The following is a 16,808-nucleotide window of genomic DNA, read 5'->3' as shown; positions in this document are numbered from 1 at the left end:
AGTGAGATCCCCACTCTTATAAACTGGGCAGATTTTAGGAACCTTCTGTTGCTTTGGCATAGTATGGTACATCTAACAGGTTTGAGTAGAAAGAGGTGATACTAGTATCAATACCTGTTCCGTGCAGGAAGTTCAGAGAGAGGGGGAAGGCAGTAATCACTAGTAGTAAGGACAGAATGGAAGGATGAGTTCCTTACCAAAGACTGCCTCAGGTATACAAGTACAACTTTTGACAAAAGTGACAGGTAAGAGAAGAGGACCCCTGGCCAATTGTTAAATCTAGAGACCACGGCAGATAAATAGGACTCTGGTAAATCACATTCCAAAAAATAGCCTGTCCAATTGGTAGTTAGTAGCCACTCTTTTAACTCAACACCTTGGATATCTCACCTTGTGAATAGCATACCTAATCTCAGAATTATACCACCTGAAAGTTGGTTACTCACAAATTAATCATGTGACTCTAGCATGACTTGGGTTAGTGAGAACCGAACATGATCAATATTTGTGGTGAGGATGGGAACATTGATGTAGGTTTTGATATAGCATTGTCAGGTTTGTATCATAGCATCAGCTTTTTATAAATTTTACAAATTTTGCTAAAAATTCGTAGCAGTACATATCCCTTTACACTATAAACAGGCAAGTAGCTTTTGGCTATATACATGTAGCAAGTATGTACTAAGATATTATCATTACTACTACTATTAATGCTACATTAACTCCAGAAATGGAGTATTATTATGAATTTTTGACTGCGGAAATTTTATAAATTACACGTACCATATACTGAGATATTTTTGTGTTGCTAAATATTTGCAAATTTTACATTTTTAAGATTTCACAAATTAAAATTTTTGCGAATAACTTGCAAACTCCACCACGTGGCAATAAAAATGCAGAATTTCATGATTTTTATTTTTGCGACGGAGCAAAAAAACTGCAAAAATTTGGCTACTCTCATTTTCCCAGTATACGGTATCTACTCTGCATAATTTTTATGTGGAATCTACTTGTTCCTTGTCACTACATTTAAATACACAGTGCTCTTCCATGCTAATTGCAGGCAAGGACAACAATTGTGCTATTACATGTACATCTACATATGTACATGAGCATTCAATCTGGGGTCACACCCACTTGTGAGTACTATACGAGTTGAGTAACATTAATTAATTAGTACACATAATTTCACTCTCTCTGGTTTTATAAATAAAAATTATATAAACCACAGAAATAATACATAAAGAAAGGTAGGTTATAGTTAGGGCAGTTAAAATAAGGTAAAATTTTGTAATGAAACAATAATTTTTTAAAAGTCAAACAAGACACCCTTAGCAACTGATTAGGATTCTCTAGTATATAATTTCTAATTATGTATGTACAAGTTTACATTCTGTATCTATGTTAATTTACACATTACTTAATTAGTTTTGTAATTTCCTCTCACTTCACCTACACTTAATTTGGTGGTCAGTAAGGCTACATCAATTGAAATCTGTCACTTAATCAACTTCAAGACAAGATCTCACCAACTTTCCAAATCCTTCCTAACTGTATAAAGAAGCCTCCTCGAGAGGGACAATGTAGCCCTATGCCCTGAACATATGTAGCTCAACAACACTCTAGAATCTCTTTTCTCCATAAATAGTGTTACACACGATCCATTGTTAGTTGTTATCTAGTTCTTTGGCTATCATTTCTGTTTTTTGCTCTATCAATTATTCATTCAACTTTGATTTTCTATCATCACTCTCAATTTGTGTAACTACTGTTACCAATTTCCCAATCCATACTAAGCTCATACAGCAACTGCTAATGATAAATCAGGATTATAGTTTTAGGTTATTGTATGCAGCCCTGGCTTGTAACTATGAATCCAATAAACCAATTTGCAAAACAAAAAAATTTGTGCCAAATCAAAAAAATTTGTGCCAAATCAAAAAAATTTGTGCCAAATCAGTACCATAAACAAATCAAAAATCTGCCTACTTAAAAATAAGTTTTAAGACACCAAAATAACTGCATAGCCCACACTAATCACTGGTGAGGCCAAATTAAAAATAGTTCAATGTACATTATTGTATATAAAATGATAAAGATAAATAGTAACAATGTATTCAGATATCAAGTACATGTGTATATACAAATTAATTTGCAGAGGCTAGAGTAAGATCATGCTGCAATGGATGCACTTACAACTACACTCTGCAAATGAGACATATACATGTATGTACCTACCTTATCTACAGCATTAACATCAGCTCCACTTTTTACTAATATATCAACTACATTCTCAGAACCACTTCTAGCAGCATAATGTAGAGGAGTCTTCTTATTCTAAAATAGAGTAAACAACAAGTAACAATTATTTTTTATACCAAGCAAATTGAACTTAACACAACATTAACTACTTAAGGCAAAAGGCTGGCACAGTAACAGTTACTGCTGACAATTATTTTAGTCCTGCATAAATCATGAAATGATGTACATGTGTATTTACTATTTAAAAATTTGAAAAAAACTGCAAAGCTGAGATAAATCAAACCCTGTATAGGATGCTCATAACATGACAGAATGGGGCATGTATAGTCCTTCCTTAACGTTTCAGAGCAGCATTGCCATACCGTATAGTTTGAAATTTTTGTGAAATGTAAATTTCGTGGTTTTCGTGGTTATGGGCTGCCCACGAAATTTAAACCCACGAAATCATTGAAGTGCCATCCCCTTACAGGCTATGTAAACTGTCAACCACGAAAATTAAACCACGAATTGCCCCACTAGGAGCAAACCACGAAAATATCGACCCACGAAAATACCAAGCTATACGGTACTTTGCTCCACAGTGCTAACCATGACATAACAATGCAAAGGCATCACATATAATATGAATCTTTAACAATTCACTTTAAGACTAATCTTAAAAGCAAATGAATAGCTAATAGATTAGACAATCTTTAGAAGGGTAGTGTCATCACTGTCACGTGCCTACATTGACATATCATCAAGTAAGAGCAAGTGCAATGGTTCATCACAAAGGGTTACTGCTCTCTAATCTGGCAAAAGGTGTTCAAGAGACTCTATCCTACCATTATCCTAGTTGCAAATCATCTCCTTCAACTCTCTTAACAAATTTGTTAGAGATAATTATCAATTATTATTGTTACATGCAATTAATAATAAAGCCTCTGGAAACCTCTTGAGAGGAGGGAGGAGGTTTGGAATTTCGCAAGGGCCACTCCCTGCGTACCTGCAACCAAACCTGACACCTCATATGGCATCTGGGAATGCCCACCTGCACAGAATGGCAAGGGCAGAAGGGCATCGGCGAGGGCAAGGTATTGCCCTGTGCCCCTACCCCAGCCACGGGATGCTCATGCCCTTATTTCAGGACCAAAATCCCGATGTGGATCGGGAACTTGATGTGGCCCAGGAACCGAGTGGTTATGCTCTCCCCATGGGAATGAGATCCCAATGTGGGGATGGGCCACAGAGTTTCCACACCCCTGGAGGGGAGTGCGGCAAAGAGGACATGGCGTCACCCTGGGATCAGAATCCCACCCCCGGCAAGGACCACACAGAGTAGTCTCCGACCTGGAGGGAGTGCAGGTAACAGACACGAGTCTCAGGATGGTTACAGGCAGAGCAAACATTGATGGGGGAGTGAGTGATGGGGACCAACACCGAACCCAAGCGAGGCTCAACACTCAAATGAGTAGAGAAAGTAGAAAAAAAAATAATAATAGATGTGTAAATAGGGAGGTGGGAGGGAAAATAAGAGAGTCTTAATCTAAACACAGGTAGCCACAACCGCTCACGCTCACAATACTCACAAGACACTGAAGAAGAACCATGCGCATGCGCAGGGAGGAGCCCCGCCTTTCTAATTAACTGTCTTTAAACGCAAGCCTTTAAAGTCTATTTATTATTGTCAGTTGTATCTTATTATTATTGCAATTGCTGATGCGTTTGTGTAAACATTATGTAATCTTTTCCTGTATAATCTGTATTAAGTTTTATGTTATTTGATTATTCTCTCTCTGATTTTTGTTTCTACTTCTCTCCCTCTCTTTCTCTTGAGTTGACTCTTTTGTGATTATAAGATTAATATAAATCTGAGCTCTGCTAACAAAATTTTGTCACATGGCATAGATGTTTTTGTTTGCACACAATTTAAATAGCAGCATCATCAACCCCTTTCTCAACAGGTAGCAATGGGGCATTGTGAGACTAATGGGGCAAGCATTAGCAGATATCTTGCTGGATTAATAGTTGCTTGTTGGCTGTAATATTATAGTAAATGCAGAAATAGGCAAATATAGCATACATATCCCGATGGTCAAAATATTTGCATTTTATGATGTGCAATAATGTACAAGTATATGAACAATGGATAGTAGCCACACATACATGTGGTCTATTAAAACTACACTCAAGTATAGACTAGCTGGTGCTAAGTCTATTCATAGAACTGTAAATAAAGTAAAATTTTTCTGCCGCCATTTTAAAGTTCTAGTGTCTATGGAGCAGTCGTGAAAAGAGCTTATTCTCCAAAAACTGCTGTATTTATTCATGACAGCAATCTTGCTACTGCTTACTGACCATCATCCAGTGTCTAGAGTTGGCTCATCAACTATAAATAAGAGCCATTATGACATACAGAAGCAAAGATATTGCTTTCTCTCATTCTACTCCTGGTAAGCTATGACTCCAAAATGGCGGTAGAAAAATTCTACTTTATTTACGGTATCAAAATCTATGAATATACTGAAAAATCTATGAATATACTGAAAAATCTATGAATATACTTAGCACCAACAGGTCTATAATCATGAACATGACATACACCAATTAAACATTGCAAAAACGACATGGACTACTAACCTCATCTTTAGCATTAACAATAGCTCCATTTTTTATTAGTATAATAGCTACATTCTCAAAATCTTTTCTACTTTCAGCAGCATAATGTAGAGGAGTAATCCAATACTATAAAAGGAGACAGTACCTTTAGGTAAATGTACATGTACATCAAATTACTAAAACACATTACATGGCTAAACTTCCCATGCCTTGCGTGGGCATTAGCAGTTGTAGGTTGCCACTCTGTCATTAAAATGTATCTTTGAATAGTGAGCTAGCTTAGAGCACAAACAAATATTAAATGCCCTAACCCTGTCTATAGCATTAACATCAGCTCCATTGTTTACTAGTGTAGTAACTTCATTTTCAGAACCACTTCTAGAAGCACAATGCAGAGGAGTCTTCAGGTCCTAAAGGTATACAATTAAAAAAACCATAAAGCAAAGGAAAAGTAAAACTTTGTTATACCTAAGGCTCTAAATAGCATATTGAAACCATTCAATTTTTGCAGAACAATATTCCCAAAAATGTGAATTTCTATGTGCAAAGAAGATTTTTTCTCATGAGTAGTAATTAATTAAATTGCAAAATATTTTTTGTAAATGAAGGATGCATCACAAAATTCAAATAAACAAGTACGCAGCATGTACATCTTCGTGACCTGTGGGCAAAGCCCCAGACAATTTTATATACATGTACATGTATAAATTGAATTCACCCATGTGTGAGCAATATAATTCCACTTACACATACTTCAAAGAATCTATAATAGAACCCAGCAACCAACTTGCCCATGGCTCATGAAGTGAATGTTTCAAATGGCAAAATACTGTACAAACAGGACTAAATTTTTGTAATTTCAAGCAGCATGAAGTGGCCAGTTAGGGCATTTACCCTACCAACTACTGCTAAATCAAGTTTCAATGCTACATAATGCTACCTTACATCCACTCTTGCTTACATGTATGTACATGTACATTGTGTGTACATGTACTTTGAATTAAATACTAACCTTGCCAATAGCATTGTTCTCAGAGCCACTTGTAGCAGCATCATCTTGTAGGTATATCTGAACATTTAAGCAGTAATTTATTTTTAAATTTACAAATAAAAATCAAGACACATTTTGCTAATTACAGTTGTATAGACCACCCTAGGCCTGAATTAGAAAAGATATTAATGTGACATAAAGTATCTGCTCAGACGTCAAAATTAGCTACCATTTTGATTGGCAAGTGTGTTATGGAATTCAATCGAGGAACAAAGAAATGGTCTCACTTACCTGCTGTAGCTCTATCAAAAGCTAAAAAGTACTTGTTATAAGAAGAATAGCTGCCTTTGAGCTTCTTTGGTAAAGGATTTGGTCAAACACACTCAAAAATTCTTAATACAGGTGTGTCTGATGTTGGCCCATTTGTTCTCTATTAAAGTTGCCAAGCAAAAAATGGTGACCACAATTTATTTCATTCTGATTAAACCATGCCTTACAACTGTGATAAATTGTAATATTCTTCCTATGCAAGCAATTCTCACCTAGGGTGATCTATAACTAGACTAAAAACTGTACATTCATGTAACTAATTAATCTATAACTTGAAACTATTTTTGTAGACTTAACTTAGTTATAGCAAAACAGCATAGGAATTTCCTAACTTGGTCAAAATGCAGTTGTAAAAAGTTAGGCAATGTAAATGTTTTTTATACATGTAGACTATCAAAAAGATGAAAAGTTATTTAAGCTAACTACTAGGTCATTCTATAATTAAATCAATGTCCCACCAGGATTAAGGCTGATTCACACTGCAAATACAATAAATGTACCATATTTCCTCAAATAGGGGGCTTACTCAAATAAATGCCTATCACTAAAGTCTGTTCAGTTTCACCTGACCTATCGATTTTTTGTCATAACTTTTGGCATGGAATTTAGAAATTTTGTTTGCACCACCATTAGAATCGCTAGGTCCTTCCCGTCCTTTAGATAAAAAATCGGGTCAAAATGATAAGACTTTAGTCTTTTTTGGATGTCCCTGTATAAAATTAATGACATACCTTTGACCACAATTATACTTATCTGCATGGCTTCGCGCATCAAAAACAATTCCAAAGCCACAAATACGTAAAAAATGCAGATGTGACGTAGTTATTTATTAAATGAAAAAAGCCAGGGGTCAGGTGAAATTGAACAGACTTTAGTATCAAGAGCATATTGCCACTATAAATACATTGTATGCATATTTTACCCAGTACTATATGCACCTCTGTTCAAATAGGCTAATTGTTCATCTTCAGTCCCGTGAACATTAAGTCTTGTGTTTGAGCCTGGGTTTTGGCACTTTTTGTTTTATTTTTTTGTAATTTTTAAAGTTACTCAAAAATTGTGACCAAATTTTGCCAAAATGATTGGGAGAGTATTTTTATAATTTTCTCTGATACCTATACATATTTTTATTTAATGTACATATACATGTACAAGTACACATGTAGGTGTAGAAACTTTGAGCTGATTCTGATAATTTTTTAAATTATTTTTTAAAGTTGGCCAAAGCCATGTACATGTAGTGCTTGTCAGCTCATGATCAAAGTATGCTTTTAGCTCACTTAGCATGCTTCATGGGAAACCCTAATCAAATGCTTCTAGTTTACTATACATCAAATTTCAGTGACCAACAATCAACAACCTATACATTTTGTATACAACAAACCACCTGTACTTGCATGGCTAAGTTTAATAACAGTTGAAGCAAAATTCTGACTGTCAGTGCATTCTTAATTCAATAAATTCAGTACAATTTAGGTAGATTGAGATGTTAATTAAAAATATAACTATTAGAGTCCTAAGTTTTGATGCACTGAAAATTTGAAGAAAACAATCATTCATTGAAAATTAATCAAAAATGTCTCATAGTTAAAAATAATACATGCATATCAAACAGGAGTCTGAGACTCACTTATACAAGTATGGAGGAAACTGACAAAATTAGTACAAGCAACAAAAAAACCCACATATAATAATCACTAACCTTGGTCTTCAGTAGTTCAAAAATTTTAGTAGAATCAAAATGTATATTTTTGTAAGCAATGTGCAGTGCTGTTGGTTTCATATACTAAAAACGAGATGCAAGTAAATAAAACTGTATGACAGTGATGACAGTGTTGAAGTTATCAGGGTACATGTACCTATGGCACAACTAAAATCACTCCAATCAGAGTAAAACATGACATACATGTACACATACATGTAGATGTATACTTTTTTATGGATCAATACACTACTTCTTGAACATACACATGTGTGTACTATTGACTTACAAAACCAAATACAGAATTACCTTATAATTTGGAGGTTTATTATGGCAAATGGCGATTTACAAGTGAAATCACCAATATTAAAAACAACAATCATCAATTGGAAACCTGGTTGCAAAACAGTGCAATGCATAAGTATACAACATGTACATGTAGCTCTATATTTTCTTTGTGGGATAGAAGGCATATCACTTGGAACCACAACCACTCTAATCCTATAGAAGTACAATATCCACTAACAGTGAAGTACAATGTACCGTAAACGTGGTTTTCTTCAAGGGAATTATATTTCGCAAAATCTACTAAAATTCCAATTTGCAGATTTTAATTTCACAAATTTAATCATGTATGCCATGCGGGTACTGTATTAAATTAATTTTTGCGAATTTTATTTTTGCAAATCAGCAAAGAATCTGCAAAATTCACAAATTTTGCAACCCTAAAAAACCACTTATACGGTATACTGCATGTGAAAGTGATGTTATGCCACAATGTTCAACTTTGAGGTTAAATACATGCATTACATGTATATACATGTACATGCAGTTATATGTGCAATCATACAATGTACCATATGCATTGTAGGTCAGGATATATTTGTGGCTGCTTATTTTTGCAACAAAAAACTAATAAAAAGGTTCAATTAAATACCATGGAAACCAATAGTGTTGCTATGACAATAAGACCATATGTTTACAGTGTTCTATTCTTTAGTAGCTTTAATGAAGCCATACTCCGCCATTTATTAATAGCAAGTGGTTCTCTATCCATTAGCTTCTTGTATGGACCTCTACCTCCGAGATCTTTGCTGCAAATCCTTGCTGGTCCACATGCCGGCAATAATTAACTACACCCAAGTCAATAATTGGGATAGTCCCAAGATTGGACCAAGCAAGAGATCAAGGATTAGTAACAACAAAAATAACAACCACAAAAACATTGCAACAGAGTGCTTTGCTATTAATAGTGTGGCTTTTTCAATTAAAATTGCATCTGGTAGCTATAGTAATTGCTGAGTGTGGAAAAAAATCACGAAAATAAGCAGCCACAAATATATCCTGACCTACAGTATTATATTAAACAGAATCTAAAATTATGACTTACATGTATCAAATGATTAAACTTGACACTTGCTCCTTTGTCAATAAGTAATTCAATAACTTTAATGTGTCTATTTTCAATAGCAATGTACAAAGCAGTCAATCCCAACTAAAAAAAGAAAATATGATACTAGCACAAAATTTCTACCATGACCATATGCAATAACCAAGCAGTTAATTAATTGCTTAAATTTACAGGTTATAGGAAGATTAGTGTCAGTATTAAAATACACAAAAGGAACGTCCTATACGCAATAGGCTGTGAGGCATGCATGGGCTAGCTGCAAAAAAACAAAAAGGACATACAGGCTGGGACATGCTATCCAAAAAAAGTAAAATCATGAAAAGATTATATTAAATAAGGAAGTTTGCATGGGGTTCCCTACTTCCTTGAGCAAACATTTGTATTTTCTTTTACAAACACTATCAGATCAAAAATCAATGTTTTGAATTGCTTGGATTTGCATATTTATATCAACAGATGTAGCAAAGGATGTATATGTAGAAGTGGAAACAAAGGAAACTAAGCACACTACAATTTTGAGTAGGGCTGGGTGGGTAATATACATACATGTACATGTATATATTGTTGATTAATTGTGCTGTTAAAAACCCACACTGGTTACTAGCAATACATCTGTTAGTACATGTACCAGGAACAATAACAGTTAATGTACTAACCTCATCTATAGCATTAACATCAGCTCCATTTTTTACTAATACATTAACTATATTCTCAAAACCTCTTTTAGCAGAATAATGTAGAGGAGTCTTTTGATCCTACAAACAGAATAAGCATTAATGACCTCAGGTGGGTTTAAGGCGTGCAGCTAGGTCAAAAGCCCATAATCTCAGAAAGAAAGGGAGCTGGTTAGAGTATTCAACCAGGACCAACACTGAGCTGGGCGCAAACTGGCTCAGTATGACAGCCACAGCAACCAAGCATTAGTCTCCAATTGTTAGCCAATCATAGCACTACATATTGTTGATTAATTGTGCTGTTGAAAACCGACACTGGTTACTAGCAATACATCTGTAAGTACACATACCAGGAACAAAAACAGTTAATGTACTAACCTCATCTATAGCATTAACATCAGCTCCATTTTTCACTAATACATTAACTATATTCTCAAAACCACTTTTAGCAGAATAATGTAGAGGAGTCTTTTGATCCTACAAACAGAATAAGCATTAATGACCTCAGGTGGGTTTAAGGCGTGCAGCTAGGTCAAAAGCCCATAATCTCAGAAAGAAAGGGAGCTGGTTGGAGTATTCAACCAGGACCAACACTGAGCCGGGCGCAAACTGGCTCAGTATGACAGCCCCGGCAACCAAGCATTTGTCTCCAATTGTGAGCCAATCATAGCACTACATATTGTTGATTAATTGTGCTGTTGAAAACCTACACTGGTTACTAGCAATACATGTACCAGGAACAAAAACAGTTAATGTACTAACCTCATCTATAGCATTAACATCAGCTCCATTTTTTACTAATACATTAATTATAATCTCAAAACCACTTTTAGCAGAATAATGTAGAGGAGTCTTTTGATCCTACAAACAGAATAAGCATTAAATTACCAATAACTAAAACAAGTTTTACAGAAACTATATGCTTAAATATCAAGTAGCATCGCTATTTAGCATAAACAATATTAATCAATATTGTAATAAATTATCTTAAAATATAAATTTGTAATTTCTATGCAAAGTATTGTTGTTACTCAAAATCCAAATTGAAAATAATTTGAAATCTCAATGAAGCTTTGTTGGTAAACTTTTTTACTGCCAATGCCTGATAGTGTTGAGCAACTATATTGTATGCTAAAAATGTTAATGGCTGTTAGAGTGTAATTATTATATACAACAATTACATGTACATTAATTATCTCTAAAATTGTTTAAACCTTACAGACATAAATAAAATTTATTTGACAAAGACTCAGAGGTTTAATGTACATTCTAATACTTCTGGAGTTAGTTACCTTACATGTAGTCATAGTGTATAGTGTATGTAAAGTGATTGCATGGTGCATGTACCTGTATGAGTCTAGTGCACTAGTGTGTACATGTACATGTATGTTGATAGTGTATAGTGTATCATGTACTAATATAAACAAACTGATGTAGATGGTAATCAAACTACAGTTACATTTACATGTACATGTAAATGGAGATGCATGCACTTTATTCTACTTTGTATATCAACTTGTACCTGTCAGTGCTGTGTGTATTGTTTTTCTGAAATTTGGGATAAGTGCTTTCAAAATTGTATTTGTTTGAATAAACACTCCACAGAAAAACTTTACAATCACTAATTTACATGTAGGTCTGTGCAAAAATTAATTTCATCAGTTATTTATAGTGTTAATAATAAAATTTATAAATTTTAAAAATACATTTAAGTGTGTCAAGGTACTCAAAATGGCCTGACTTTCAATAGGGCCTTGAATGGGGCAAAGTTTTGAGCAAGATACACACAAAGATTTATTTAAGGCTTCTCCAAAAGCAATAGAAGATTAAGAAAACTTCTATGTAAGTATTAGTGAGAGAAAACATTTGCATGCCAGGTAGTGAAAAACCTGGGACATTTAAAAAGCCCTCCCATATAAAAAAAACAAGGAAAAAACAAGAAAAAAACAAGGTTGCGGCATGGTTGTGGCAACCTTGTAACAAGGTTGTTGTTACTAGGTGGTCACCACCTTGTAAAAACCCTGGAATTGAACCGTTTTCCACCTTATGACAACCATGTAACAACCTTGTGACAACCTTGTCACAATGGTGACAACCTTATCACAATGTACAATAAATTCAATAGAATAACTATAATCTGAAAGCCTATCAACACATAATTAATATTGTCATCTTAATCCCATATAATGTCAAATGATTTCTAGATACTTGTAATGTATCTATGATACATGTAGCTAATGTATAAAGATGTGGATGCATATTAATGCTATCATTATTGACTTGTACAAGGGCTCGTCAATGGTCCCCTTATATATGGTAGCAATAGCTTCATATCATCGTGGGGCGCACTTAATGAAACCTCAGTTTCCTGCCAACCTTCAGACAACCTTGTCACAAGGTTGTTATGTTTGTAACATGTTAGTCACAACTTCAGCACTTTTTATACAAGGTTGTCACTAGGTTGCTCACAACTTTATCACTTTTGTACAAGGCTGTTACCAGGTTGCTACAACCTTGCGAGGTTGTGAACCGGTTGTAACAAGCTTGTAGCAAGCTTGAAATTTCTATATGGGAATTGTTAATAACTTTGTTCATAAATAATTACCGTATTTCCTCGAATAGACCCCACACGTCAATTATCACCTGCCCTCAAATAGTCCCCGCACCTGTCAACTTTTGAGTGAAATAATAGCCGCCCTCTAATTGTACCCGCATCAATAAATTTTGGGTGTGGCATTAATTAATGGTGCTGAGCATGCCAACTATTTGCTTAAGTCCAGTGCATAGATACTAGTATCTAATCTATGCACTGAACTTGAGCAAACAGGTATCCTTTGGTTGATCTAGTTGTTAAAAGCACTGTAAACAACCAAGAAGATAAATACTGGAAAAGACGAGGGAAAAGAGCCTCACTTACTACTACCAGTACCAGAGTACTACCGCTATTGCTGGGCATTCTTAATTTCTCTCGTGAGTTAAAAAGCTTCCAGTAGCTAGAGCTGCACTCTAAACATCTTGAGGTAGTAAAGCAAGACTTCTCCTAACAGAAGATTAAGGCCTCACAGATTATTAGCAGAGGTATTAGCCTCAGATGAAATTATTAGTGCCTGCCCTCAAATAGTACCAACCCTCAAATAATAGCCTAATATTATTTTTCCTGAAATTAATAGTAACCGCGGGGTCTATTCGAGGAAATACGGTAGTTCAATTATATACATGTACCAGCCAAATGTCAGTATGCTAAAATTAGGGCTGAAACAAATAGTTTATCATTTGAATAATCGTTCGTTTTGCTGCTATTCGACTAATATTATAACTATTTGGATTATTCGTTTTATTAACTACTGATAAATTAATAATTAATTCGTAATTAATGGGTAATTAATGAACCACAATAACTCTCCACCTGTGACTGTAATGCTGTTCTGAAGACGAGCAAGACAGTGGTACTACTTTTGCCATGGCTAACTGTGCTAGATCGCTCAGGAGCCCTGCCTGGGATCACTTTGAGAAGACAGCAAATAAAAAGGTGGAGTGTAAAGTATGTAAGACCGTTTCAGCTTTTCACGGTGGAACATTGTCAATGAAGAGCCATCTTCTGTTTCGTCATCCTGATCTTTGTAGTTCTAGTAGCTCTGATAGCAAGTCCAGTGCTACCATGGACAATTTCCTGGCTCCAAAAAAGTGTTCTATGGTAAGGTAGAAGGAGATAACATGACAAATTGCAGAGATAGTAGCTAGGGACCTCCGTCCAATATGTATGGCAGCTTGTGACGGCTTCAAAAACCTTATGTCTTACGTTGAACCTGGTTACAGGGTGCCTTCACACAGTCACATTGCAGTACAGTATGTCACTGTCTCTACGACACAGAAAAAGATCAGCTGGTAACCTTGATAAAATAGTGTCAGCGTTGGACTAACGACTGATATATGGACAAGTGCTGCTATTCACACATACATGACTGTTACTGTTCACATTATAGATGATGAGTGGCAGCTGCAGAGCAAAGTGCTGGTGACAGAGGAAATGCCTGAGCGTCACACAGGGCAGCACATAGCTGACAAGTTGCTGAAGGTAGCTGATGACTGGCATCTCCTCTCTGGTAATAAGATACGATACCAGCATGCATTAGAGATAATGCAGCAAATGCGATTAGTGGGCTTTGTCTGACGGGTTGGGATTGCTTTGGTTGTGGTGCCCATAGTCTCCAGCTATGTGTAAATGCAAAACTTGAGGTTTCAGCAATAAGTCAAATGATTGCTTTCAGTAGGAAGATTATTGGGCATTTTAAACATAGCGTAGTTACCATGACAGGGCTTCATGTCCAGGATGTTTCAACACGGAACTCCACTTACTACATGCTAGAGCGTCTTGTTGATCAGTGTGTAGCAATATACGCAGTCATTCAGGATCCAAGTTTTACAAAACCTGAGCATCAATACCATGATTTGAAGGACATGCATTGGGAGCTATTATCTCAGGTGGTGACTGTACTAAAGCCACTACAAATAGCAACTACTGTGCTAAGCTCAGACACCTATGTTTCTTGCTCAGTGATCTATCCTGTCATCAATGGGCTCTTGAGCCACCATTTGGTTGAATAATGATGATCTTTCTTCAGTAAAGCAGTTCAAACAAATTATAACTGAAGAATTGGAGAAGCATTTCCCTCCACTGATTAACTAGCAGTATTAGTGTCAATACTAATTCCACTTATCTCCTAGTTCCTCACGAATCTGTTTTCTTAGGCTATCATTTGTAAAACGCAGATGGCTATACCTGGGGTCCACTGCTACACATTGAAGAGGTAAGCTATCAGCAGATGAGCAAGAGGAACCCCCGGCAAAGAAGAAAAAGACAGGTGATAGTGCTATGAGCTTTCTTCTGGGACTTAGCTCAGATAACTCTCAATCTACATCAATGACCAGTCACCAGGAGATGCAATTGCAATACTTCATTAATGAGCCTCCCCTTAATCCAGATGGTAATCCTTTAAAATGGCGGAGGAAGAATGAGGAGAAATTAAATTTCCCAGATTGGCTAAGATAGCCAGAAAACTGATGTGTTTCCCAGCCACTTCAGTACCTGCAGAATGAGTTTTTTCAACTTCTGGATTGATTGTCAACAAGCTCAGAGCATGTCTGAAACCTGAAAATGTTGACATAGCGCTAGTCTTTTTGAACAAGAACCCTCCATTTAAACCAATGTATACTGTACATTTTTGTGGTTTAACAATTGTCACTCACCCACACACTATTTTACTGTGTAATATTTTATCAATGATTTACATTGTTTATTTAAACCAATTATTTGATTATTTGTTTGTTAAGACGCACAACTATTTGAACAGTAAATGTAGTATTCGTTTCAGCTCTAGCTAAAATACATGTACAGTAGCTCTGATTAGTATTATGAAAATTTTGTGAAAACTAGATAATTCTAATTAAATTTTGTCACTTAACACCAAATTACATGTTCATGTAAATGTACACTGTAATACCATAAAGTGGAAAATTTTGGAGGAAATTAAATTTGGGAAATTTGGCATTTTCATAGCCATTCAATCGCCAAAATAAAATCCGCCATTTTGAGCCATTAGCGCATGCTCAATGGCACGTGGCCACAAATTCGCCAAATTAAAACTAACTAATCACCAAAATTTAGCAATTCGTCAAATTTCACTCCTTCCAAAATTCCATGCTATATGGCACATGAACAATGGCTCTTTGCAAGAAAGACATTTTGTTTTTATTAAATGACATACAGCATATACATCTACATGTAAGTATGACTAACCTTATCTTTAATGTTTACATTAATCCCTTTTTTAATTAATAGTTCAACAATATTAGGATACAATGTTTCAGCAGCAATATGGAGTGCAGTTGGTTGGTTACGCTAAAAGTAAAAATAGGATTAAAACCAAGAATTAGATCTACATGTACAATGCAGTCATTAAAATGTCTATAATAACTTTTGGATGACAAATAGACATGCAAAAATCATGACTAACAATATAATGAAATTCATAGATTGCTCCTTTGTCCATCAGCAATTCAACAACTTCGGTATGTCCCTCTTTAATAGCAATTTCCAATGCTGTCAGTTTCCACTACATGTACATGTATGTATAAAAGAGAAAATTAGATTCATATTCAAACAATCATGTGAAAATAAAACAAATCTGGCTCCACTAAAATAATGTACAGTAGAAGCTGCAAAGAGATGCAGTCTGTAATTACATGTACACATATGTGCTGTATAACCATCAGACTTACTTTGTCAATAGCATTAACATTAGCCTCATTGTTTAAAAGTATAAAAACTATAATTTTAGAACCTCTTCTAGCAGCATAATGTAAAGGAGTCTCTTGATACTACGAGTAAAAAATTGATACAAAAATTTACTAGCAAACATGATCCTATTCCTATAGCATTTGTATCAAAGATAGCACTGTATAGTGGAGGAGATATTTTGCTAAAATTTTGGTAATTGGCTGGTTTTAATTAGCAAATTTGTGGCCATATGCCATTGAGCATGCACATAATGGTACAAAATGGTGGGTTTAATTTGGTGAATGGCTATCAAAATGCCAAATTCACCAAAATTTATCTCATCCAAAATTACCCACTATATAATACATTGTAAAATACTGAATAAGATGATTTATTGACAAAAGTAATGCATGTACATGTATCTGCTAATCAAATTTGTTTGCAAACAGTAATTTTACACTGGCAATTTTTGGAATTTTGGCAACATCTATATTGGCATTACTTCATTACATAACCAGAAACTGCTAATATAATTTTTTGCTAATAAATTATCTGGTACA

At 35.1% G+C, this 16,808-nt stretch overlaps 1 protein-coding gene across 1 annotated transcript in view; it reads right to left on the bottom strand.

The window, feature by feature from the left end:
* LOC109583645 (putative ankyrin repeat protein RF_0381) overlaps window positions 1-16,808 on the bottom strand; it is a 28,195-nt gene that overhangs the window by 5,468 nt on the left and 5,919 nt on the right. The window contains exons 5-14 of the mRNA XM_019999072.1: window positions 16,251-16,349; window positions 15,986-16,084; window positions 15,769-15,870; window positions 10,734-10,832; window positions 9,277-9,381; window positions 7,887-7,970; window positions 5,876-5,932; window positions 5,175-5,273; window positions 4,885-4,989; window positions 2,242-2,340 (exon numbers count right to left, since the gene is read on the bottom strand). Coding sequence (XP_019854631.1) covers window positions 2,242-2,340; window positions 4,885-4,989; window positions 5,175-5,273; window positions 5,876-5,932; window positions 7,887-7,970; window positions 9,277-9,381; window positions 10,734-10,832; window positions 15,769-15,870; window positions 15,986-16,084; window positions 16,251-16,349 — 948 coding nt within the window. The remainder of the gene's footprint in view (window positions 1-2,241; window positions 2,341-4,884; window positions 4,990-5,174; window positions 5,274-5,875; window positions 5,933-7,886; window positions 7,971-9,276; window positions 9,382-10,733; window positions 10,833-15,768; window positions 15,871-15,985; window positions 16,085-16,250; window positions 16,350-16,808) is intronic.

The sequence above is a fragment of the Amphimedon queenslandica genome, unplaced genomic scaffold (assembly GCF_000090795.2).
Source record: "Amphimedon queenslandica unplaced genomic scaffold, v1.1 AMPQUscaffold_13291, whole genome shotgun sequence".
NCBI classification, from domain to species: domain Eukaryota; kingdom Metazoa; phylum Porifera; class Demospongiae; order Haplosclerida; family Niphatidae; genus Amphimedon; species Amphimedon queenslandica.
Note: the sequence above shows the minus strand (reverse complement) of the source record. Positions and strands in the feature narration are given on the sequence as shown.